The 26,995-nt window shown below is 36.4% G+C and overlaps 1 protein-coding gene across 14 annotated transcripts in view; it reads right to left on the bottom strand.

Annotated features, from left to right (window-relative positions):
* Positions 1-6,833: 6,833 nt before the first annotated feature.
* The window catches only part of ZNF638 (zinc finger protein 638), a 136,785-nt gene continuing 116,623 nt past the window's right edge, over positions 6,834-26,995 (bottom strand). For 12 of the 14 annotated variants that reach the window (XM_072769755.1, XM_072769762.1, XM_072769756.1 and 9 more), the window contains 8 exons: positions 21,919-21,956; positions 16,296-17,511; positions 15,632-15,697; positions 13,151-14,105; positions 12,295-12,399; positions 9,458-9,559; positions 8,632-8,750; positions 6,834-7,153 (listed from right to left, as the gene is read on the bottom strand). In XM_072769755.1, the coding sequence (XP_072625856.1) occupies positions 7,088-7,153; positions 8,632-8,750; positions 9,458-9,559; positions 12,295-12,399; positions 13,151-14,105; positions 15,632-15,697; positions 16,296-17,511; positions 21,919-21,956 (2,667 nt within the window). In that variant the 3' untranslated portion in view covers positions 6,834-7,087. Of the gene's footprint in view, positions 7,154-7,259; positions 7,421-8,631; positions 8,751-9,457; positions 9,560-12,294; positions 12,400-13,150; positions 14,106-15,631; positions 15,698-16,295; positions 17,512-21,918; positions 21,957-26,995 lie in introns of those variants that run through there. The other 2 variants (XM_072769760.1, XM_072769759.1) reach the window with 2 other exon arrangements.

Here is a 26,995-nt window from a genome sequence, read left to right as displayed (position 1 = left end):
CCATTTCTGTAACTGTAGAGTAACTGTACCTCAGTGCCAATCTCCCCCTGAAGACTCTTGACTCCATGCTTCCTTTGGCTGGGACAACTCCACACAAGGGGTTGCCTCAGGAGGTAGTGGCCAACAGATCTAGAAGAGTTGGAAGACTGAAAATGAGGAAGTTCCAGACTCCAGGGCCACCACAGGGCAGATAACACTTGAGCACAGCTTCCGGCCAGTCCCTGTGGGTGATTGTGTGAGACTAGGCATCATTTCTCTGATACTTAACTAAGATCAACCAGGCACCTCCACAAACCTGGGGCCATGGGGCCATGGTTACTGCTAAGAAGCCTCATGAGAAGTGTTACCTTATATTCCCACCCAAGCCTCTGGTCAGTCTTTACAAAAAGGCACCAGCAAACTTCAAGTGCCCCTCCTGGCCACCCAGAAACCTTTCCTGGTCAGGATAGGCTCAGAAAGCTCTAGCTATTCTACAGGGCTGAAGGAGACATCTCAGATAGAGCAAAGCTGCCATCTCTAGGGGAAGGCAGCCCCACTGGCAGGAGTGTACGAAGGGAAGCGCAATGGGTAGTCTATTCCATGAAAGCAAATCAGGGATGCAGTCTGTAGAGAACTTAAAAATAGAAAAATTGACTACATTTTTTATCCTTGCCATTTGCTACTGGCAATTCTAAATATTAGTGATGAAATACCCCAGCCCAACAGAGACTAGAGACCACTTCTACCAGTGAGCTACCAGGGTTTTCCACCTTACTTACTAATCCAGGTAACTGCAACAAAGTATTCCATACCCATTCAAGGAAGGCCATCTTTCCTCCCTCTCTGATTCCCAGTCCTGCCAATTCAGCTACATTGCTGTTTATCCACAAACTTCTCTTCCCTGTGACTCCAAGAGGCCTGATGAGATGACCAGAACACTGGGGGGCGTGTAAAATCAGCGTGGGTCTGTGGTAAGATGCCCTGGTTTCCAGCCCTGATTCTATTGCTTGCTTCCTCATAAAATGGGAATGATCGTAATAGCATTTATTTCCTAGAATTATTATTCTTTTTAAAGATTATATTTATCTATTTGAGGGGGGAAAGGGGAAAAGAAAGAGAATCTGATGCAGACTCTGCACTCAGTGCAGAGCCTGCCATGGAGCCTGATCCATGACCATGAGATCATGACCTGAGCTGAAATCAAGAACCAGACACCCAACCGACTGAGCCACTCAGGTGTCCCTATTTCTTAGAATTATTCTGAGGATTAACTGACAATGCTACAAAACATGAAGGATACTGTCCGGCACACAAATAGGATTCATATTTTTACCTAATCCTAGATTATGAGAATTAAAAGCTACCAGCACACACTCTACCAGTGTCTTTTTCACCCCCACTCCAGTGTCTAGTTTGAGAAATGAGCTCATCTTACATTAAGCATGGTTTTTTTTCTTCACACAAATTATCTGCATGCCTACAGTAATTGCAGTTATTTTCTCACAGGTTATATAACTTTCTGTAAGAGAACTGCAAATCCTTTATCCCCAAGGTTCAGGGCCCAAGATTCATTTTAGAAACCGTGTAATTCCATTTTAGTCTTTAATCCCCTCCTTTGTCATTTATTTTACTTCTCCATATGTTAATTCTTGGTATCTATACCACTCAGTAAGCATTTAGCATAGGCCAAACTGTCAGGTAACTTTTTATGCTCATGTTCTCATGTAAGCCCTCGAAGAGTACAGGAACATGGTTTATACATATATACACACATTCATACACACTTTTTAGTAAGTTCAGCACCTACCTCATAAGCCTATAATGTTTTGCTGATGAATGTTTATAGATGTCAAAGTAGAATAGAGCAGTAGGGAGTCAATCATAGCACCTTGCTCCTCTTTCTCATGGACTCTGTGGCGTATTACCCTTTTCCCCACCTTTCTTTTAAAATCTTTAGAAGTCTTCTTAAAAAGATCCTTAAGTTTTATGAAAAGGTATTACTTCCCTTTAGCTCATGGAACTTACTATAATTTATCTCTACCAGTTTTGTGACCTATAAATTAAAAGGTTCAGATCTGGCAAATTTCCTTCTAGGTTTATAGTGAACTCAAATATTTCCTGATTCTCCTCTGCCTTCAATCTCTATTCTTGTTATCATTAGCTCTTCTTATACATTAACAATCATTGGGTAGCCCGGGTGGCTCAGCGGTTTAGCGCTGCCTTTAGCCCAGGGTGTGATTCTGGAGACCTGGGATTGAGTCCCACGTTGGGCTCCCCACATGGAACCTGCTTCTCCCTCTGCCTGTGTCTCTGCCTCTTTCTCTCTGTGTCTCTCGTGAATAAATAAATAAAATCTTAAAAAAAAAATTAACAAGGAACAGTTACTTACATTAGGGAGGGAGGCAATAGGATAAAGTGAGAAAGGTGCTACACTTTCAATATACCTTGTTCTTACAAGTGTGACTTTAGAACCATATAAAAGGCTTTTTATAACATATAATTTAAAAATGCAACCCTTAAAAATCAAAGATAGAATTAAACACATGAACCTCAAAGGTAATCTACCAGGCAGCATAACTACTAAAGAACTATTCCAAGTGACTTGAAGGCTCTATAATTTAAATATATATCCTTAGTAGGACATACCCTGAGGACAAAAACAAAAGCAAAACTGAAAAAGTATTTTAAACTATTCTTTTTTTTTTTAAACTATTCTTAATAATCATTGCTGGTTGTGGTCTTAGTATTGTTTTTCTGATATACGCAATGTGAGATCCAGAAAAGCAATTTTGACAGTTTAATCCCCTCAATCTGATGTCCTTGAGAATAACAACACATAAGACAAATCTAGATTTTTTTTAAGTCTAGATTTAAGATAGAAAAGATAAATAAAAACCTGAAAGTCCTGAATTTGAGCCAGAAGAATCAGTATGATAATGACTTACAAAAAAATCCAAACATTTATTTCCAAGTTCTGTCCTCTGAAAAGCAACAACCAACACAGAAGCAAAGACTATCCTAAGGATCCACTAATTCCTTAAAGAAATAGTTGACTTCAGGTCTGAGGCAGAAAGTGTACAAGACAAGCCTACAATCTCTCTCTATATATGGAGAGCAAGGAACCTATGAAAATTAGTAGTGTCATATCAAAAGAATGAGGAGTCCTATGAAAAAAGGCCAAAAGCACGACAATTTGAGCATCAGTAAGGCTACTGCTGCAAAGGTTTGCAACATCAAACATTAAAATTCACGAGTTCAAGTTAGTACCTAAATAAAAAGAATTTACCATAGTTGGTGGGTGCCAACAAAACAACTCATTTTGAAAAAATGAGTATAGGGAAATGGGTATAGGGAAAGCATCAAATACTTATGCCTTTCTTAAACAATACAACTGAGTAACAAAGAGCAGGTTAAGTATCTCTCAGGAAAGTATTCCAGCTTATACAAGGAGGAATATAAAATTAAAATTATCACCATTTTGTAACTCTCAATGGATAAATATACATCTAAGCTTTAAGCATCAACTGCTACTACAATCCTAAAGAAACAATCAGATACTTTGTGTCTGCTGATCAGGAAGACCAGAGCACCATCTAAAGCAGTCTTGCCAAAGGAAAAAGAACCAAATTCTGATCACATTTCCATGTTCAGCTACAAATTCAAGGTATCAGAGGACAGAGGAATACTCTAAAGTTATGCTAGGGTTGCAATAAAAAAAAAATCCAAACTGTGAGGAACACTTTCAGCAGTGCTTCTCAAACTAGGTGATGATCAGCTTATTTTTCCTTACTTCTTTTCCCTAATTTCCAGTCCATCACAGATTATTATTTTGTAGAATAAATTAAAAATAGATGTAGAAAATGTAGAAAAAAATAAAAAATGCAGGAACTTAAAACTCCATTTTAATATGCTCATATCCAACAAATAAAGTCACTATCAAGCTACAATATGATTTCTAGACACTCAATTTTCGTACTTAACATAAAGTTGCATACTTTGTGGACCAGCATTAGATTCCGAGACCACATTTGATCTGTAGATAAAATATCTTTATCTGAATCCCAAGAAGAGAACATCTTTATATTAAAAATAATTAAAAAGACCTATCAAGCTAATCACAATGTATGACTTTAGATCTTGATTTAGGCACAGTAAAACAAAATGAAAATCACTTATGAAACACCAGAAAATCTGAACTGGATTTACTTATTTACTTACTTACTTACTTACTTACTTACTTACTTACTTTATTTATTTATTTATTTATTTTAAAAATTTACTCATGAGAGACCCAAGAGAGAGGCAGAGACACAGGCAGGGGGAGAAGCAGGCTCCTTGCAGGGAACCTGATGCTAGACTCCATCCCAGGAGCCCTGGGGTCACGCCCTAAGCTAAAGGTAGATGCTCAACCACTGAGCCACCCAGGCATCCCTGAACCAGATTTAAAAAAGGAATATTATTAATGATGTTATTACATTAAAAAGAATCCTTATCCTTTAGAAACACATAATGAAATGTCTGCAGGTAAAATGACATGCTGAGATTTCCTTTAAAATACAAGAAAGGGGGGACATATATATAATTGGCTTTGAGTTGACTGTTGAAACTACATAATTAATATATATGGGTAAGTTAACCTATTCTCTTCAATATTGCTTGATATTTTCCACAATCAAATAATATTAAAATAAAAATTTAAGGTTTTTAAAACCTGGTTCTCCTATTTTTTTCCCCAAGAATTTAAAAGAAGCAGTTTTGGAGAGGCAACTAACTTTCACAGCATTCTGCACCAGAAAGGGTAGTTAAACCTAAGAACTTTTATTAGAAGTGGTGTTGAATGCAATCTTTTATTGCTTTGGTGTCAAGATAATGAAATGATAGAAACTTTAAAAACTACACCCTTCACCAACCAGTAAGCAGAAACTGCTATGTATAGGATATTCCATATGTGTAGTGTGAATAAAGGAGGGAGGTATTTCAAGGTTTTCTGAAAAAAGTGTAGAACAATTCTAAAATTACATGCAAAGTCTATGTTTATTTTTAGAAAAACACAAAAATCTTTTATATTTGGAGCCCTATCATAAAAATTCCCAGTCCTCCAGACAAGAACATTATTTACTACGTATAGCCAACCATCAACACTCGTCACTAAAACAAAAATCACCCTTAACACTTCTATGCTTTAGTTCCTTTTATTCTAATTTAGAATCTCAATTTCTACAAAACTAATTTGAAAGAAATAGGGGTTTCACACTTAAAATTTTTTTAAGATTTTTTTTTTTTTAATTTAGAGAGAGAGAGAGAGAGAGATGGTGCATGCATGAGCTGGTGGGAGGGAAAGAGAGAAAAGGAAAAGCAGACGACCTGTTGAGCAGGAAGCCCTATGCAGGGCTTGATCCCAGGGCCCCAAGATCATGACCTGAGCCAAAGGCAGGCACTTAACCGACTGAGCCACACAGGTATCCCTCACACTTAAATTTTTAAGATTAAATTCCAAAATTGGTCCAGACAAGATTAAAGTTCATATGGTCTCTGGTTTTAAAAGCTTCACCATAAGGAAACGATTCTTTAAAAAGTAAGATTCTTACTTAGTCTGACTATGCTGCTATAGATTGCTGGCAACTTATTCTCCAACCTTTTAAAAGCTCTTCTCTCCAACTCCTACCCCCGTCCCCAAAATTAAATTAAAAATAATATAAAATAAAATAAAAATTAAATTAAATTAAAAAAATAAAATAAAATCTCTTCTCCCTCCTATCACCTCATTCACCTATCAGGGTTTTTCTTTTTCTTTAAAGATCGGTTTATTTGAAAGAGCACATGCACAAACGCATGCTGGAGAGCAAGGAGGGGAGGGGGAACTTAAGGAACTCCGCACTGAGTGCAGAGCCCTACCGACTTATAAACCTGAAATCACGACCTGAGCCAAAACCCAGAGTCCGATACATAACCAACTGGGTTATGCACAACCAATTAGGGGTCCCTCACCTATCAGGTTTTTATTACATTAGACTCCTGGCATTCATAAGCTATCCTCCTCCCCACTGCACTCTAGTCTATGGCACATGTAGCAGTCTGCCATTTTGCTCAGGCTGCGATGAAGCCTGAACTGAGTGTGCAATGAGTCTGGTGGGCAACTGCTTTTTGTTCTTCACTCCACTCTTGCTCACTGTGAGGTAATGTGCTATGATAAGAGTAAAACATCTAAAATAGTAGTTTTTTATTTCCTTCCATTCACTCTATTACTAATTGGTATACTCTAATCTTGGAAAAGCTGAGAAATCCAATATTAAAGCAATTCAAAGTCAGCAGGCCTAAGTCTGAAACATGCTTAATCTAAAACTTTATGGTACAGGGCTGTGTTCCACACCTAACAAGCCACTGAATTATTATTTTTTTTAAACCTTTACCACTTTGTGTTTACAACATATTAAATAATAAATTAAATGGTTTAAAAAGCAACTGTAGGGGTCCACAAGAAGTAAAGGTTGCTCTATTTTCATAGCTTTTCAAGCTACTACTAAATGACTTGCTAGAAGCTACCTTAAATGGGTCTTGGCAGAAATAGATGTTACCACAAGCAGAAAAAAGACCTTCTTAACACATCGAAAACACCAAACAGTTTTACTCAAACCTACCTGGGTCAGTTATGCTGTAATTTAATTTTATCCGGAAAAAATAGGAGTTTTAAGAAATCTTTGGCCTGTATATGGCTGAAGTGAAGTGAAAACCCTGCTATGCTAGGACTTCTGGTAATATAGGAGGAATCCCTAAACATCCCAAGTCACAGGGGTCTCCTGTCTGCAATAAGAGGTAAGCAAGTCTTTAATAAATCAACCACAAACACAAGATGGTATTTTAAATATACAGTAGGAACATTTATTTTAACACTTCTAAAAGATATTTCTCCATGCCTGATGATTTGATATAAAAATCAAACCCATCATACGTTCCCCATCAGTCTTTCCACATCAAGGGCAATCAGAAATTTGTACAACATGAATATTTGCTTCTGAAACAAAAATTACAAATTAAGTGATAACAAAAATACACAAATCAACTGGACCCTAAACGAATTTCTAATGAAGTCTTTCCCCCTTTCCCCCAATCACCTAGAACTTCTTTCTTCAGTCTCATTCTGCTCCTTTTCCTTTCTCTGCTTGGCCATGAACTTCTGTTAAAAGCAATTTACAATATAAAATATTTATTAGATGTTGCTCTGTTGTGTGTGCAAACATATCTAATATTTCACTCAATTTACAATTTAAAAGAGCCTGATCCTACAAAATAAAGATTAGAAACACAGTGCCTTACATTAACATTCTTTCCTTCCATTCACCAGTCATCTGATATTTATGATATACCAGGCATTATGCTTGGTGCTTGGGGATTCAGTGGTCAACAAGATAGGTAAGGCCCTTTACCTCATGGAGCTTACATTCTAGTGGGGGAAGAGAAACAATAAAAGAATAAATAAACAAGACCATTTTTGGTGCTGGTAAGCACTATAAAGGAAAGAAATACAATAAGTGACTAAGGTTGACCCTTTCGGGGGCTAGGAAGGAGTTTTGTGCTTTTACCTAAGTCTTTCTTAAGCAAAGGCCTTTCTAGGAAGTATTTGCATCTAGACTTAGCTAAAAGTGGGGAAGAGGCAGCTATACAAGCAGCACTGGGAGAGGGCAAAGGAACAGCAATATATATGTGCAAAAGCAGCAAAGGGGACTTTCACATGTGAAACAAAAAGCCAAGAGAACCGGAAAGGAATCAATCATGTAGGGCTTTATAGATCTACAAGAAGTTTGGATATCATTCCAAGTGTAATACAAAGCCAATGGAAATTTTAAATAGGAAAATGACATGATAAAGTCAGGAGCACAGATAGTATAGCATAATGGTTAAGGGTTTGAGGCTAGAAAAAACAGAGCTAAGGTTCAAATCCTAGGTCTGCCACTAACTAGCTATGTGACCTTGTGATTAGATACTTCAGTTTCTAGACTCTAAGCCTGTTTTCTTCACCTTTAAAACTGGAATGATAAAAAATACAATTAGAATGATAGCATCTATTTCATATTGATGGGGGAAGGGGATTAGATAAGCTTCCAGCAAATAACACCTCAATAAATGTTAGTTGTTGAGTGTCAGTGCCACAAATTCAATTTCTAGGATATATAAAGTAACTCTCAAATGTTCAGGAGGAATCAGAACCACTGATTCAACTATGGCTAATGATGATTCTCTAAAGTACCACTTCCTACTCCTAAAAATGAGTAGGACTTAAAAAGGGGTGAGCGGTTGTAATCAAATCAGTTTAGGGAATGGGTTAAATACAGGTAAGCAGATTCTGAGTAGACAATTCACAAATTTTAATATGCTATGTGTCCATGACTCTGCAAGAGGCCATCAGAATACAGAGTTTCCCACTAAAAGAGTGTCACATGGGACTAGTGATCTGTAGAATCTACCCTGGGGAATGCTGTCAGATGTTCCTGGCAAGGTACAGTGAAGACTGTATTTTTGAGCTGTAGAGGAATAAAGGTACACATCTTCAAAAGTTCTCCCCAAGGAAAGGAATGTACATTTTGGGTGAACGCTTAAGTAGTTTGATTATAGTACCACCTGAAGAATTTTGAGGGGTTAAGAAAAAAAATTTACCTCTGTATTTTGCTTATGACGTGTACTCTTGCAGTGATTTGTCATTGCTTTTTCACCTGAGTAGAAGAGGGAACAAATTGGACAGAAGAATCCAGCTTTCGGTACAAGAAAGTCTAAATCTAGAGGAAAGAAAAAAGGGGGGGGTGAAGAGAAAGGAGGAAAATTATTATCTATAGCTGTTACTCAATTTATCTAAACATGACAAACATGCTAATCATTGTATATACTTATATACAAACATAATATATACTGCTATGTATCTAGTGATCAAGAGCAATTATGCCTTTAATAACAAAACTGAGGACTTTATTTTTGGACAAATTCTCTAATATTCTGTAGCCTCCAGGATACCACAAAATTCCTTCAGAATAGCAATTCACTGAAAAAGAATCTATCAGTGTCTTTTAAATAAACCTTTCTGGAATTCCATTAAAAAAAAAAAAGGCAGAATGATGGGCAACTGTTCACTTGAGGAATATGCTGGGTAAACAGATATGGTGCTCCTTTACTTCATTTTAGCAGGCCACAACCAGTTTGCTAGCTAAGCTTTTTAGCCTGTTTACTGAAATTTTTGCCTGGGCAAGTATAACTCAGTTATTACCACATCAGCTAATAAAGTACCAGAAATAAAAGAAAAGACTTATCCCAGACTTTCTAAGAATAGGGGAAAAATATCTATATCTATCTCCTATCCTGGTTTGGTAAAAAACATAGGCCTAGTGAACTGTTTTCAGAAATGCCAATAGTCATCTAAACAATGCAACACTTGCTATGGTACTGAATTTTTATTTCATATGGATAAGGAAAAATGTCATGTTTACTTTACCTTCAGGGACATCAGGTACCCCTGACTTCCCTAAAGAAGAGTCCTCAATCTTCTTACGTTTTCGTTCTGGTTCTGAATCTTTTAATCCAGATTCCTCATCCACTAAAATCATCAAAATTTTCAAGGAAAATAAGTTATTCAAAATAGATTTACAGCCTGTAAAGCTAACATCAGGTAATCTCTGCTTCAAAGATTATGGCTCATCTAAGTAAACCTTCCCTGGCTAGTCCCATTTGGCCACTCTTCAAAGATTCTTCAATATTAGAAATAAATGGACTAAAGCTAATAGCATATTCTATTATATATTGTTCTCAAAAGAATTTAAAGAGTAATGGAAGAAGTTCAAGTTCTGTAATTACTGTCAAGAGTTAACTAGTGTATGTAAAGGGCTGGACTGGGAAAGAGCATAGACTGAGGAGGACAAGACATGGGCAGAAAATCATTCTCATGTCTGATATTGAGGCCCTCTGAATCAAGAAAAACAGCCTAAAACCCAAAGACTGAGACCACTGTCCAATAAAATCACAAATGACATCACAAATATTCAAGCCCAGCAAAGTAAGTAATATGTGAGAAACATTCAATGTTAGCTGACTCCACATAATATAATCTTAGGGAAGACAAAAACGGAAACTGCTTCCAAGCAATCCTAATTACCCTCAGCAGCTTTAACACCTTACTGTTACATGGAAGCTAACAAGTCTCTTTCACATATAACCTTTCATTTAGCTTGTATCTCGTGTGAGATAGACAGGTCAAATCATCATTATCTTTATTTCCTCATAGATGGATAAAGCAAAACCAAGACTTAAGAACTGGTATGCCCAAGGTTGTAAGGAGTTTAAGTGACAGAGGCTAGAACCAAAGCTTGTGACTTCCAGTTCAGTGCTCTCTACATGCAACTGGGCGAGTCTTCAACAAATCTGAGGGGATGGGCAGGAACCATGAAATCATTTACTCCTCTCCTATTCCTTTTATTTCAGTGGTCATCAGGTCCTCAGGAGTAGCTAAAAAAAAAAAAAAGCTCTTTTCCTGCCTTGATTAAAATAGCCTCTAGTCTCTTCCTACAAAAGTTTATTCCCTCATCAGAGTAATTAATAAACTTTTAATTATTATTTGTTCCTGCCACTCCAAAGGGATATTCACCTTGTAATATATATACTATAATCACAGAATAATTTTTTACATAGATTAGAAAAATATTTTAGGTTTAAAATTGTTTAGAAAATTACTTTTTCTTCAGCTAGATTCTTTTTGTCAAACATACTGTCCATTAAGAGAAATAAATTATTTTATAAGCAGTAAGTCACTTTTCTCTATTCTTCATCTGCAATGAGACAATTCTGAGCAAACTAGGAGCTGCAAACAAAACCTGGGCGATGGGGGAGGGAGAAGGGACAGGTCGACACATACTCTCATGAAATCATACTAGGAGCTATCTGTCACATCACCAAATCACTAACTATGGCTTGGTATCAAGGAGAGGTTCTGGAGAATAACAGACAAAGGAAAGGACCCACTTGGTCATGGGAGACAGCTTCAACAAAGAAGACATGATCAAGTAACACATAACGCAGAGAAGTCAAAACTGAATTAAGGGAAAAAACTTTATAAATCAAGTTGGAAAACCATCCAATGGGAGTTTAATCAACATAAATTTCAGGAAGGTGGTTCAGAAAGAAGCCAAAATACATTCAGTTCATTGAGATGAAGAAGTGAAAACAGGTGATTCTGTCCAGATACTTTGCCCTGAAAACAAAGAGAAAAGGTGGGAGCCAGAAGGATTTCAAGGTTAAGGGCACATTTTTTTTTAACAACACCTTTTTTTTTTTTTTTTAAATGGGAAAGACTTGATCATATTTTGTATGTTGAGGTGCCAAGGAAGATAAAACACAAGCTGGCAGACAGTGGAGATCCCGTATTTGCTCTGGTAAATGGAAATAAAAGTAAGGTTATGAGCTGGGAAGAATGAACTGGGTAATGCAGTATGTGATACAGAGGGGGGAAAGACTTTTATTACGTCTGGTTAGGAAATGGGAAAGAAAGGAGGCCCATAATAGACTGGATCAGCACTGAAAGCCCAGTTGAGATCAGATTCAATGAACTTGGGACTGAATCACAGCTGGTAGCTTTTCCTTAGAGAAGAAGGGATAGAAAAGCAAGAGGGCAAGGAGGGTGCATCAGAGAATGTACAAAGGATACCTTGCAGTGCTGTTTCAGTCATCCTAGTAGCAGATTTTTTGCTTTAACTCTCTGAATCAGGCAACGTGAGATATGGAACTCTGCGCTTTTTTCCTACCCTTTTTGTAACTGTGCTATGAATATAATGGACACAATGACAAATATTTGTTGAAGGACTAGAGTATTATTCTCTCTTACTAGACACTGGTCCATACTTGTTTCAACATAAATTTTATTAATGCTAAGACATTTTTGTTTAATTCACTGGCTGCCTGCATGGCAGCCTCCACAAAGCTAGGGATCTGGGTCCACAAATAAGAGCTGGTTAACCAGTGATTTCTACTTGATGCTGCAACATGGTCAGGATGACCTTTCACATATATCAGTTCCACAAATTTGTTGTGTTCTACTGTCACATTCTACCACAAAAGGGATCATCTATTATTCTGTTTTCCCATTCCATTATGTTCCATTATCTCTAAATTACAAAGACAAAAATCTTTACCCAGATAAGGGTGCCTCCCCTAATCCCCACCCCACTCTATTTCGCCATTTTTCTCCTTTTCTTCTTAGATGGTAGACCTTTGGAACTTCAACCACTACCCTTGTTGTGTTATTCTCTATACTCTTCCCCGCTTCCATCATTCCTGCTTTACCTTCACTAATTTGGAAGGCCTCTTCACCTTTCACTGGTTCTGTTGCAACAGCTTTTTCCGATGGTGGTATTTTCCCAATTCTAACTCTCTTGGTTGGCGTTTTAGCTTTAAAAAAGAAAGTCTAATTTATTGCTGTAGTAATTGCATGCCATTCTTAGTTCAGAAATTATTTTGATCACCCTAAAGTGAGCTAAACCTATTACTCTGTGCAATCAAAATATTACTTAAAAAGTGAAATGGCATCTTCATAAATTTTTCTAAATCCTAAATCTGAGGGATCCCTGGGTGGCGCAGCGGTTTGGCGCCTGCCTTTGGCCCAGGGCGCGATCCTGGAGACCTGGGATCGAATCCCATGTCGGGCTCCCGGTGCATGGAGCCTGCTTCTCCCTCTGCCTGTGTCTCTGCCTCTATCTCTCTGTGACTATCATAAATAAATAAAAATTTAAAAAAAAAAGAAAAAATAATAAAAAATAATAAAAAATAAAAAAAATAAATCCTAAATCTGAGAAAAACTTGGGAGGCAGTCTGGTATAACATCCTTCTACTAACCAAAAGCTGTTTTCCAGTAACACAAATAAATCACTTTCATTCCAATTTGGGCACTGTAGTTTGCTTTCCAGCTTTGTCCTCTTTTTTTTGAAGTATGTTAAGTTGGGACAAAGTCTGCTCTGTAACTAAAAGATATCTTGTAAACTTGCACACATTTCTTTGGAAAATATCACTGGCAATGCATCACTATTTGTTGACTTCTTATATCAATACATGGAAAATTATGACTCATGTTGTAATATTATTTTTTTAATTTTAAATATAATCCCCACATAAAGCAGAAAAATTACCTCCCCTAAGTATCTACCTGCTAAGTGTCTTTCAATCATGGTTTTTAGGTCTTCTTCCATAACATTCTCACTTAGTGAACCAACTTGGGACAAGGCTTCAAGTTTCATCTTCCTTGTGTCCACAGCTTTCTTTTTTCTATCCCCTCTTTTATCTGTGGGATGGTCATTTTTGCTTTGTGCTAACTCAACTTTTAAATCACCGTCTCCATCTTCCTCCTCTCCAACTTCATCAACAGTAACAAAATTAAGCTCTTCTTTAAGGTTGTTAAAATCTGCCAGAGAGTCTTCATCCTCTTCAGTTACTTCATCCAAAGTCACTAAATGCAGATCACTGCTGTCATCCTGTATTTCATCTACAGTAACTAAAGTAGAAGGGTCTTCAGGCATCTGAGAAGAAATGAACCCAATGGGATCCCTTCCAGTACTTCCCTCATCTCCTTTCATATTTAAAGTGTCAAAACTTAAGTCTGCTGACTCATTTAGGGGTAGCTCTTCAACTTCTCCAATTTCATCCACAGTTACCAATCGTTCCTGTTTGAGGAGATCGTGCTCTTCAGCCACTGACAGTACAGTAACATCTTTAGGTTCACTGTGGGCAATGCAATCATCTTGATCAATTAACTCATCTAATGTAAGAAGTGAATTTGAATTTTTTACCATTTCTTCCATATTTATTTCTTCTTCATCAATTACTTCATCCACAGTGACTAGAGCTTGTGCTAGATGTGCAGCTCCATCTTCCTCTTCCCCAATCTCATCCAATGTTACAAAAGATAATTCCCCCTCAACAACACGAGGGGCAGAAGTTTTTGCCTTCTTCTTCTTTAAGTTAAGTTCAGAGGAAGGGGTACTTTTGAGAGCCTCTCTTCTTTTTCCCTTTAGTGGGTTCTGCTTGGCTTGAAAAGGATTTACTTCTTCTATAACCTCATCCACAGTGACAAATTCATCCAAATTAAATGGAAATAATGGTTCCTGTGGAAAAGATTAAAAACTGTGAACAGAACCAATTACTGGTAACTTGTTATGTTCCAAACAGTCCCAGCAAATGTGCATGAAATATCATCTGTGAGAATTCTAGTACAAAGAAGTTTCCTATTCCTAAAGTTATTTTGTAAAGCCCCACAAATGAATTAGCTCCAATTCACAAAGTAAACAATACCAAAGGTAAAATCCTAAGAATGCCAACCTAATTCCACCTATACTTAATTTCAATTAAAATTACATTTCCTAAATAATGTACAAGTTTTGATATATGAAGCATAAACATTTAAAGCATTTATCAAATAAAGAATTTATCAAACTATAATATAAAAAAATTACTGTTTTGTTAAATATTTAACAAGTGTTCTAGAAAACTTAATGGATATTTTAAAAAACACCTCAAATGTAGCTAGAAAGTAAATTGCTAACTAGATTACACCACTAACCAATTAAGATATATAACATTAACATAAAATTTCTAGCTGGACAAAGTTGTTTGGAAAATTTCGTACTAAATATGACTTACTGCCAAATATAACTATACTTGAAAAAAAAGTCTCTGTAATTTGAAAAATGGTGCCAATACTAAAGAAAAAAAATTCCTAGCAGGCCTCCTACAAATTTAGAGTGCTATCAATGATTAATTACTAGCATTTATAATGACATTAGAACATATATCCAGTAACTTTGGGGGGGGGGGGGACATAAACATTTATACTATCAACTTATTAAACCAACAGAAACATTATCCTTACTTCTTTTACTTCTTTTTTTTTAATTTTTATTTATTTATGATAGTCACAGAGAGAGAGAGAGAGAGGCAGAGACATAGGCAGAGGGAGAAGCAGGCTCCATGCACCGGCAGCCCGACGTGGGATTCGATCCCGGGTCTCCAGGATCGCGCCCTGGGCCAAAGGCAGGCGCCAAACCGCTGCGCCACCCAGGGATCCCACTTCTTTTACTTCTTAAACTACTAACACATCTCCATGCCCCGATAACTAAAAAAATATTCTATGAATGGTAGGAATCTAAAATATCCAACAACAACAAAAATACCATGTTTATTTGGCAGGAGAACTTAGCACCAGGAAAGTAAATCTCAGAACCCAATCAGTTAGGTTAACTTGAGCCATCTCAAAAGGACCACCTGTTTGGAAGTTCCACAAAATGGCAAGGACTCTGGTCAACCACTAGTCTCCTTTAACATATATAATTCTATTGTGTTTATCACCTATTGCTGTCAATAGGAGATTGGAGGGATTTTCCTACTCTAATTCCCCCCCTTCCTGCACCTGTGTAACTTTTTGCCCTGCACCATCAACACAAACCATTTAGCCTAGCTCAAGATAAAAAAACAAATTAGTGGTAGAGCCTTAAATAAAATATCTCGTGCCTGTCTCTTGCTCTGTATGTATCAAATTGATTATTATAGGAGAGACACTAGTTATAAAACAGATGAACTCTTCTGTAGAAGGATAGAATAGAAAGCTTATTAGTGTTAGTGAATTGTTTCTTACCTCTTTAGATTTTGAACTTCTACCAGTGGTGCTTTTAGGATTCTTAGTGTTCTGCCCAGCCAAAGTCTGAAATATTAAGTAAAAAATACAGAGAAATAGAATTTACAACTGTGTTATTAATGTTCTTTTTTAAAAAGATTACAGACACCAAACAATATCCAAACACATTTAATTATGCAAATAGTTAACAGATACCACACTAAGTCAACAATCATTTTAACATAGGCATCATCTCTGTAAGTTGTAGGTAAATTTGGTTTTACTGATCTTTTCTTCTGTATACCCACAGATCTAAGTTGGGCAATCAGTAAGCTGATAAAGGAAGCTTCAATTTAAAAGAGAAAACAGTTTCCCATTCAGAATCAGAGTGGTAAATCACTTCATGAGTCAATGCAGACTTTTTTTTTTTTTAAAAAAAACAACACTTGTATTTCTGACCACATTTTATTCAAATAATGCTTTTCAAACCTGTTAATTACAAACCTGACATTATTTTAAATGTCTATTGGCTTAAATCAGTGAAATCATTAAGAGAAATAGGAGGTTAGGGGTGGAGTGAGGAGATGAAAATACAAAACAAGATTACATCTCCTACTCCAAAGCTACAACAGCAGAGCTACTCATTTTCAAAGGTACACTGAACCATTCTTCCTACCCTCCTCACCTTATTGCTGCTGTCATGCCGTTTCATGGCGGAAGGTCTAGCCTCTGTTTCCTGAGATTGTTTTGTAATATCCCTGTAATCCAGTTCAGAATCCTTGCCTTGCAGGGCTGAGATCCTTCCACTGCCACCTCTGGTAACACCACTCTGAGTGGGTTTCAACTTATTGCTGCTTTCAGCCAAGCCTGACCTGGCACTTGGTTTAAGGAGACCCAATTCCTTGGCTGAAAGTTTCTTTTCAGCATTTATTTGATCTCTGAGTACAGACTTTAGAAAACTTTTCTGGTTTTCAGATTTTGAAGCTGTAGCTTTTGCCTTTGGAGAAGAGACCATACCAGCTTTGATGCTTGATTTAGTGCTAGATGTATTTGATACAGCCAACATACTGGTTTTACTAGTTTCATCAGGCTTATTGGTCTGACCCATTCCTTTATTTGGATATGCCTTGGTCACAGCATTTTCTGCAGGCTTTTCTTTCATTGCTGCCACAATCTTTTCCAACTTCTCTGCAACCATCCTAGCATCATTCTTTTCAGCTTTCTCTGCTCCTATTTGCAGATCCATTCTGGATTCCTTACTATTAAATTCATTTTCCTCCTTTTCATCCATGTTACTTTTCTCAGAAATTCCCTTTTTGCTCACTGCCTTCTCATCCCCAGTGGAAATTCCTGATGCTAAGGCCACAACACAAGTAGTTGGTACTATTTCTGAAACAGTTTCGTGTTTGTCCGCTTCAGCTACAGCTTCTATCATAGACTGTGTAATCCCAGAAAAGAAATCTGCTTCAGATGGAGGTTCTTCTAGAATTCCTTTGATGTTCCTTTCTTCTATAATTGCACTGTCAGATGTTGATAATTCTGCTTCAGGGTTAATAATTTCTGCCTCTTCCTTCTCAAAGTCATTGGTATACACCTGCTGATTTAAAACACACTCCTCTATATTTTCAGTGAATAATTCAATACTGATTGGAGTGGATGCCACAAGAGGAATTTCCACTTTGACCTCTTCTTGAGTTTCAACTTCCAATGTTTCAATAGCAAAGTCAGAGTCACATAGTGCTTTTTCAGGTTCTTCCTCACAAAGTTCTTCCTGCTGTCCAGAAGTTTCTGTTTCAATGTTGGGAACAGTTTCTTCTTCAATCTCACTAGGTTTAACAGAGAGACTATCAGCTGTTGTTTGCACCTCACTTTCATCAACTGGACAGTTTTTCAAGTCAGGGCTAAAAGTATTTAAAAACAAACAAAAAGAACACAAACAAAACACAAACAAAAATCAAACTATGATGAGAATTCAACCATTATAAATAATCCTGTTGATGCCAATTGTTAAGACTTCCTGATGCATTAGTAATAAGCACTGGGAAATCCAGCCAATCGGCATTAAAATGGTTTAGATGTTTTGACATAAATATGTAAACAATATAAAATTGTAAGAGACCCTCCACTGCATTGAAGATTTCTTTTTTAGTTCAAAGGAAATAATGGCAAATTTATGACCATTGATATAATCCTTATAATCGATTTTTTCCTTCTGTGTCACGTTTGTACTAAACATGAGCTGAATGTGAATCGGAGACATCTCAAAGTATTAAGATTAAAGTATTAAGATTAAAGTATTAAGATCTTCCCAACAGTGGTTATTGAAACAATAAATACATGTACAGTTCTACAATGAAACTAATAGCCCATGTATTGAAATTTAAAACTTAAAGTGAATCTTACCTAAAATGAACAGAAACACATAGGGAGAAAGGGCTATACTCTTAGCTGTGTCAACTTTTTTTTTTTTCTTTTAAATATGTGAGACAGATTTGGTTTTCCCAAGAACTGTATTTATAAGACCTAAAAGAAAACTTTCTTTGCAAGTTACTGGATTTAAAGTCAGAGGCAAAACTGATAGAATCACCTTAACATAAAGTAGGTGCCTTTGGCTACTTGAGAAGGTATATATTCAAAGAAATCTTCCCAGTTACAGAGAATAATTTAGAATTCCAATATGTAATTTAAAGTTTTAAGTAAAATTATTCAGAAGAAATGAAGAAAATACATGGCAAGTATATGCAATTGATCTTATTTCACTGTTGTCCTCCCAAATCCAAAGTAAACAAAAGTGTGTGATTCTATAATTCAAACTTCTTTGAGACAGAATAAATTTTTATAATGTTCCATAGATCATAAGTTATCTTGAAGAGTGACAAGGAAAATCTTATCTTCCAAAACAATGTCCAGCATGCTATCAACACAAATCATCCAATTTAACAAATACATTCCCTTATTACGCTAGAAGCAGCAGGTTAGGGGAAGACATCAGAAAGTGATGCCCTATCAACACTTCATAATAAAGAATATTGTTTTTGTTTCCTCCTAGTTTTCAAGGAAGGAGAGGATGAGATATCCTTTTAACATGCTTCTCAAAGAGTGGCCATAATATCCTTTAGTTGTGCAAGATGATGTGTATCTGTGTCCTAAGATGTTAATATTTCAAAATTTTGGAAAAAGTAAATGCTACCATATAAGGGTCCAATCATTTGAACCAATAAACTGGTCCTTCCCCGTAGAAGATGGTTAAGGAGATCTAAGAGATCAGAGAAACACCTCTTGACGAAAAGTCATAGAGGCAGAGTTTGAGGAAATTAATTAAGTTCAACAGTTGGTAAGCATACACCTTAATCAGTATGTAGTCTACTCCTTTGTATAAGCTTCCTTTGTATACTGAAAGGGTTTAAAACTTTTTATTTGACATTATTTACATCCCTTATATTCAAAAATACCAATGGCTGATTTTAAATGTTCCAAATTCTTAGAACTAGTCAAAGTCAAACTTGTGGCCAAGCACAAATATGACAAACAAAAAGTTCTGACATTCAATTACAGCAGTTATGTAATATTTCTCAAATGTAAGTTTTCATTTTTTTAATTATAAGACTCATTTCCAATAATGAAGATTAAATTCAAATTCCTGCCTCATTACAGAACTGCACCAATAACCCTAAAGGCTTTATAAATTAGGGTTACAAAAGCACCAAACTACGCAGCTAGAAGGATAACAATGAAGGTTTTCATTCCTGGCTCTAGAATACAGCAAGTCCTTCCCCTTTACCATATTTACAGTTTGTCAATAAAAAAAGCTATTCTTTTATACAAAATAAATCACTGTGAAGTTTCATACTTCAATCAGAGCATGGACCTACTTGAAAAAATGGCTTAATGTGACGTTTGTGTGAGTTTGTCTTTTTTTTTTTTTTTGAGTTTGTCTTTTAAAATTAAAGTGCTTTCTTCACAAAATTCATTTACCGAAAGTTAGTATCTAGTTTTCTAATATGGGAAAAAGCTTTCTGCAGTCATCAGGTTAGCCTGGAAAGTCAGTTTGAGATGTCAAATAAATGAAATTATTAAACACCAGAGTAAAAAAAAAAAAAACCACAGTCTTGGGGATCCCTGGGTGGCTCAGCGGTTTAGCATCTGCCTTCGACCCAGGGCGTGATCCTGAACCACATCAGCTCCCTGCTTGGAGCCTGCTTCTCCCTCTGCCTCTGCCTCTCATGAATAAACAAACAAACAAACAAAAAAACCAAAAAAACCAACAACAGTCTTTTAGAAATAAAGGAAAACACAGTCGTATTTTGGGAAAGGCACAAAAAAGAAAGAGGGAAGGCACTTGGGATATAGGTATCCAATTTCCAAACCCGTGACCCACTTTCATCCTCCAATAATACCAGGCTTTCAAAACTCAAAAAAAGCTGGGTATAAGAACAAAGGTTAATACCATACCCTATACTTTCTGAGAAACTTTAGACTGCAATTTAACAATACTGAAGATTAGTATTTATTTAAGAGGGCCACTGGGCTTGCATCCTTATTTGGAACCTTAATCACATAATAAAGTAAATAAGGTTTACATGGGAAGGAATGAGAAAACTGCATCTTGCATCCTTATTCAGAGCCTTAATCACATGATAAGTAAATAAGATTTACATGGGAGGGGATGAGAACAGACAAAATGTAGAATATTATTAATATATCCATAGGAGGTTTCTTTTATTTTTTTTAAATTTTTAGGAGGTTTCTTTTATTTTTTATTTTATTATTTTTTAGGAGGTTTCTTTTAAATAGGAAACACATTTAAGTACTTTACACTAATTATAAACAGAAAGATCATATTCATGATGAATTTGCACCTGCAAGCGCTTCGAAAACAAAAACAACACAAGCACCAGTATTTTCCCAGGATCAGTATACTTCAATAAAGAAATGTGAACTATTCAGGCACCATCCACATCTTTTTATCTAATGTCATGTAAGTCAGAAAAAACTGACTGCAAAATAGAAATTATTAGTACTAGAATTTTTTAAATTAATTTTATAAGATTACCATAATAGACGACTGTGTAAACTCATTAAGAATCTTTGGTAAGTCAAGGTAAAGAGGAAAAAAGTGACCAGAACACAGACAATAGCTGCTCTTGCAGATCTGAAACTATGTCTAGGTTTCAGACATAGGTCTATCTATTATCACTTATTGCCCTTTGTGGGCTCTTACATCAAACAGTACTGTTAGTATTACTTCTTAGACATGTGAACATAATTGGTATAAGGATGTATGACTTAAAAAAAAAAAAACTCCGTGCTGGCATATACAGCAAACCTAATTGCTTAAAGTTACCACCATATTTTAAAGCACTCTTAATCATCTTTATCACTTAAAAGCCTCATTTAAGAATTACTAAGAAAAATCCGTAAGACATCCTGCTTTTCAGGTATCTTAGAATCAGTACAACAAATAAAACAAACATTCCATACTTAAACACTTTCAAAATGCTCTTTCAAACTTATAAGCTCTTACTACATTGACTCTAAACAAGAACAAGTATTAAAAAGGGGAAAGAATTCTAAATCAGTTATTTCCAATGAAGAGTAGTAAAAAGGTTATTAACTGGTGCGCAAAGGTGGTGATAAAGGTGGTATTCATCAGAATGAGAAAGTTACTAAAAAGTGGGTGTACTACATGTGGTCAGGACAAGAATGTTAGTCATTAGTTTGTGTATACACCGAAGAACAGCTTTCATCTTTTGTCCAAGCTTTCATACTTTATTTTGCTTTATAAATATTCTGTTCCCCCATTCTAGCTGTTTTCAAAAAGTATCAAGATACATACTGATTATCTTTTTGGTTTGAAGTCAGTGAAATTTTAAAAGATCATACAAAATAGTTAAAATTTTACTACTATGTTTAGCTATTTTGGAATAGAAAAATCTAACAACATAATACTGTTAAGAGTCGAGTTGTTCAAGAGTCTACGAAAACATTTCATAAAGAAGTCATATTTATGATTTAATTCAAACTGTTTACGAATTCAGTTTTTCTTAAAAAATCAGTAAATAAAAAATAATCAGTAAATACCTGAAAGAGACTAAAAAACAAAACAACGCTAGGTCAATAGTCAAAAAAACACCACACACACACACCCCCTACCCTAATGTTCATACACACACACACACACACACACACAAAATGGACATGAAAGATACAAACATTTTTGCTACAAGTAAGCAATTACCATAAAATACAGAAACAAAGTTCAATAATTAAATGCTATGCAAAAATGTTAGCAAACTTAAGCAACATACCTTTCTTTTCCTAGTTCTGGGTCTTTGTCAGCTTGAGCCTGTAACACAATTCCACATTTCATTAGAGGCTATTCTACTGGAATTTAAATATTTAACTATTCAATGCAGTGTTCTTAGTTCTTAAAATCTAAGCTAAAAAAACAAGACAACGTCTTAAAAATATATCAAACAGTTTTCAGTATCCACGTAACTATCAGGTTCTAGAATTATTTACTCATTAGATAAAGAGCCCTAAGTAAGGTGATAGAGGCTGATACAGAGCAATTAATGAGAAAAACGTCACCTTAATGTTGATATAAGAAAGAAACTTTTTTGGACGCCTGGGTAGTACAGTTGTTGAACATCTGGCTCTTGGTTTCGGCTCAGGTCATGATCTCAGAGGTCCTGAGATAAAGCCCTAAGTAAGGCTCTGTGCTCAGTGAGGGATCTGCTTGAGATTCTCTCCCCCTCTCCCTCTGGCCCTCCTCCCATTCTATCTCTAAAATAAATAGATAAAAACTTAAAAAAAAATTTTTTTTAACTTTAAAACCTTGGTAATACTGTTTTTTTCCCCCAAGAATAAAAAGTCAACCTGAAATATCAACAGCTTCATCGTGCAATTGTTATTTAAAAAGGGAGATGAGGTGACTTAAAAAGCTTTCTACTCCAAACACCTAGAAGTGCTGAACAAAATTTAACAATCTTTTTTTTTTTTTTAAAGGCTCCATGATGGGCTACCAGGAGCTCAAACTCACAACCCTGAGATCAAGACCTGACCTGAGATCACGAGTCAGATGCTTAACTGAATGAGCCACCCAGACACCTCTAACAATAATCCTCTAAAAAATATATTGAACCACCAAAAATGCAATGTCCTAGGGCCCAAAATAGAAGGAGAAATTAAAATTTAATGCCTATGTACCAAGCATTGGTCCAAGCATTTTATATATATATTATATATATATATATATATACACACACACATACATACATACACACACATACACACACACACACACACACACTAGCTGTAGACTTTTTCTCTGGGAATCACGTGTGCTCTGAGTTCAGAAGTATCTTTCTCTAGATATATTAAAATCTGAAAACTATACTTGAAAGAAATTGAGGGATGCCTGGGTGGCTCAGCAGTTGAGTGTCTGCCTTTGGCTCAGGGTGTGATCCTGGGGCCTCCTCACGGGCGCCTACTTCTCCCTCTGCTTATGTGTCTGCCTCTCTCTGTGTGTCTCTCATGAATGAATAAATAAAATCTTTAAAAGAAAAAAAAAGAAATTGAATAATGTGCCTAGAAAGGGTTTCTGGTGTGGTTATAGGAGTCCCAGAGTAAAGGCTTTCTTTACTGGGGCATTTTGTTGGGTATTCAGTCTACACTGTAATGATACACAACCAAAATTAAAGATGGCAGTTGATAAGCCCCATCCATAGTATTTAAAAGCAGTCTTCCCATTCATGGGAAAACCTTTATGGGGACTTGTGTGAGTGTGACAGCAGAGAAAATCTATACCAGATACCTGTATTGGCCAACTTGGCTCTTTATTGATAATGAAAGAGAAAAATAAATGCACAACAGAGAGCAAGATAAGCATACAAAATGGACTGAAGATAGTTCAGACAACTGAAATACTCCACAAAACCAGTATAGATGTTACCTCCTGAAAGAACATTAAAATTTACAGAGAAGAAATAATCAAAGAAATAATAAGAGGAAGAAGAAGGTAAAGGAACACACTCATCTTTATGAATCCACTGAGTGCTCTTAAAGCAGGATATATGAAGTAAGTCCCAAACCAAGGCAAACCTTGCTCACTGGGCTAGCCACACTGATCCTCCTTAGAGTTCCTAAATCATCAAATCCATGTCCTTAAGGACTTGGAAGGGCTTAGCACTTGTTCTTCTGTTTAAAAACCTCCTCTCCTTGTTATGGTAGTGCCTGCTCTCCTACTTCACTCAGGTCTCAAATAACTATTCCTCAGAGGCGCTATCTCTGCCACTCTAAAATATAAATTTCCTCCCATCCATTACTCTCTATCTACCCTTTTATCTTGATTAGTCTCCGTAACACTTCATAACATTTTTTTACCACCTGACATTGCATGTGTGTGTGTGTATGTATAATCTTTTATAGTCTGTCTTCACCACTAAAATATAAGCTCCTCGAGGACTGGGACAGCAACTCTTCTGTTTATCAATGCAGTCCAATGTCTAAGACAATGTTAGCATAGAAGAGGAATTAGACAGCTATTTGTTTAATGAACCAATGAATAAATGCTAAAAGCTTCCAAAGGAAAAAAAAATAGAATACATAATGGTATGATTAAAATCAGCCTCCTCCTTAACAATATAGGTTAAGGGGTGCCTAGGTGACTCAGTAGGCAGAGCATGCAACTCTTAATCTCGGGGTTGTCAGTTTGAGCCCCATGATGGGTATAGAGATTACTTAAAAATAAAATCTTAAAAAAAAAATACAGGTTAAAAACAATGAAAGGAAAAACAATCTGAGCACAGAATTCTCCATCAAGATAAATTATCAATGAAATATGTAAGAGCAGGGACGCCTGGGTGGCTCAGCGATTGAGCGTGTGCCTTTGGCTCAGGTGTGATCCCGGGTCTGAGGATCGAATCCTGCAGTAGGCTCTCTGCACGGAGCCTGCTTCCCCTCCCTCTTCCTATGTCTCTGCCTCTCTGTGTCTCTCTCATAAATAAATAAATAAAATCTTCAAATGGCCATAAATTTAGAACAGGGAGTTTTTTTTGTTTTGTTTTTTTAAAGATTTTACTGATCTATGCGTGAGAGACACAGAGAGAGAGAGATGCAGAGACACAGGCAGAGGGAGAAGCAGGCTCCACGCAGGGAGCCCGACGCGGACTCCAATCCCGAGTCTCCAGGATCACACCCTGGGCCAAAGGTGGTGCTAAACCGCTAGGCCACCCAGGGATCCCCCTAGAACAGGGAACTTTAACAAGAGAGTAGATTCTATTAACAAATAGTAATTAACAACCTGATTAACATGAAAACAGCCTTTCCTTTTTCTCTCAACAACCACCTCCCAAATCTGCACCACCACAAATGTAGAGGAAAGCCATAATCCAAACACTGAGGAAAACAAAAACAGCATCATTTTGAAAACTGAATGGGAATGTAAGAAAGTGACCTCCAAATGCACAAGTTATGGACAGATATTCTATTTCCTTCTTTACAGACCCACTCTCAAACTACTGAATTCTGTAGTATCTTCTTAATCAAGATATAAAAATACAGATATTGGGATGCCTGGGTGGCTCAGCAGTTGAGTGTCTGCCTTTGGCTCAGGGCCTGATCCCAGATTTCCTGGGATTGAGTCCCACATGGGGCTCCTTGTAGGGAGCTTGCTTCTCTTCCCTCTGCCTGTGTCTCTCTCTGTCTCTCTGTGTCTCTCATTAATAAATAAATAAAATCTTTAAAAAACAAAAACATATTGATTTTCAGTACTGAAAATTAAGCCTTCATGCTTCATATGAAGAGTAATTATAGTTATATAACTAAAAGTTGCAATGTACACCTACATAAGTAAAAAATGAAGGGGGGGTGTCAAAGACTAATAGAGGGTGTTAATTAGCTCATTATAAAGGTAGTAAATTAAAAACTGTAATTTAAGAAATTTGGGGACAGGGATCCCTGGGTGGCACAGCGGTTTGGCGCCTGCCTTTGGCCCAGGGCGCGATCCTGGAGACCCGGGATCGAATCCCACGTCGGGCTCCTGGTGCATGGAGCCTGCTTCTCCCTCTGCCTGTGTCTCTGCCTCTGTCTCTCTCTCTGTGATTATCATGAATAAATAAAAAATTAAAAAATAAAATAAAATAAAATAAAATAATAAAATAAAATAAAATAAAATAAAATAAAATAAAATAAAATAAAAGAAATTTGGGGACAGAATTTATTTCCATTTCCTAGTCTAGCTTAGTCTTTAATTACTTCTCATATAGACAGACCATTATAATACCTTGAAATTGGTTTACCTGTTTCAACCAACAATTTATCACTTGTTGAATGAATGTAATAGACACTATATGACATTCTCAAGATTATGAGGTTATCTTATTAGGTATGAGGCTAAGTCTACAGTAAAACAATGTGTTTTTCAATTTAATAAGCCATAAGAATAAGGTTCTGAGTTAAAACTTGGGAAGTAAAGTATCATTCAGGCAGATGTTTTCTAGATTTTCATTTGTTTCATTTCCTTTAAGTCCAAAAATCTAGGACTACACTTTTAGGAGAAAAATCCTGTATTGTCAGTGTTTACAATAATTCTGAACAAAGTAATAACTTCAAAATATCAAAAACACAAATTTTTAAGAATACAATGTTCTGTTGAGAAAAAAAAGTGCTAAAAACATTCAAATTTTTTTCTGAAATTATCAGGTTAAACAAGCCACTCAAATTTGTGCTGAAATGAGTACCTATTCATTGAGTACCTGGGGGGCTGAGTCAGTTAGGTATTTGACTCTTTTTTTTTTTTTTTTTTTTGAGATTTATTTATTCAGAGGCGGGGGGGCTGGGCAGAGACACAGGCAGAGGGAGAAGCAGGCTCCATGCAGGAAGCCCGACGTGGGACTCGACATGGGACTCGATCCCAGGTCTTCAGGGTCACGCCATAGGCTGCAGGCGGTGCTAAACCGCTGCACCTCCAGGGCTGCCCTCTTTGATTTCACCTCTGGTCATGATCGCAGGGTCATGAGACGGATAATGGGGAATCTGAGGATTTTCTCTCTTCTCCTCTCTCAGTCCCTCCCACCCACACCCTACTCCATTCTCTAAAATAAATAAATAAATCTTTAAAAAAAAAAATCAATACATATCACAATGCCTTTACTTATAAGATACTCTATTTAATTTGGTTTTGGATAATGGAATCTTCTTTTTCTTGAGCTAGCACAAGATTTTTGGCATATTAATTAACAGAAAACAGCAGACACCAAATATAGGCCCCATTATTTACCTCCTGTTATGGAGATACAAAGAAACTATTAGAAAAAGAAAACATCTGAGTTTGAATCTAATTCTTTCAAAGGTGGATTAGTTTTCATGCATATATAACTATGT

Source organism: Canis lupus, chromosome 12 (genome assembly GCF_048164855.1).
Source record: "Canis lupus baileyi chromosome 12, mCanLup2.hap1, whole genome shotgun sequence".
NCBI classification, from domain to species: domain Eukaryota; kingdom Metazoa; phylum Chordata; class Mammalia; order Carnivora; family Canidae; genus Canis; species Canis lupus.
This window is presented reverse-complemented; position numbering and strand designations above follow the sequence as displayed.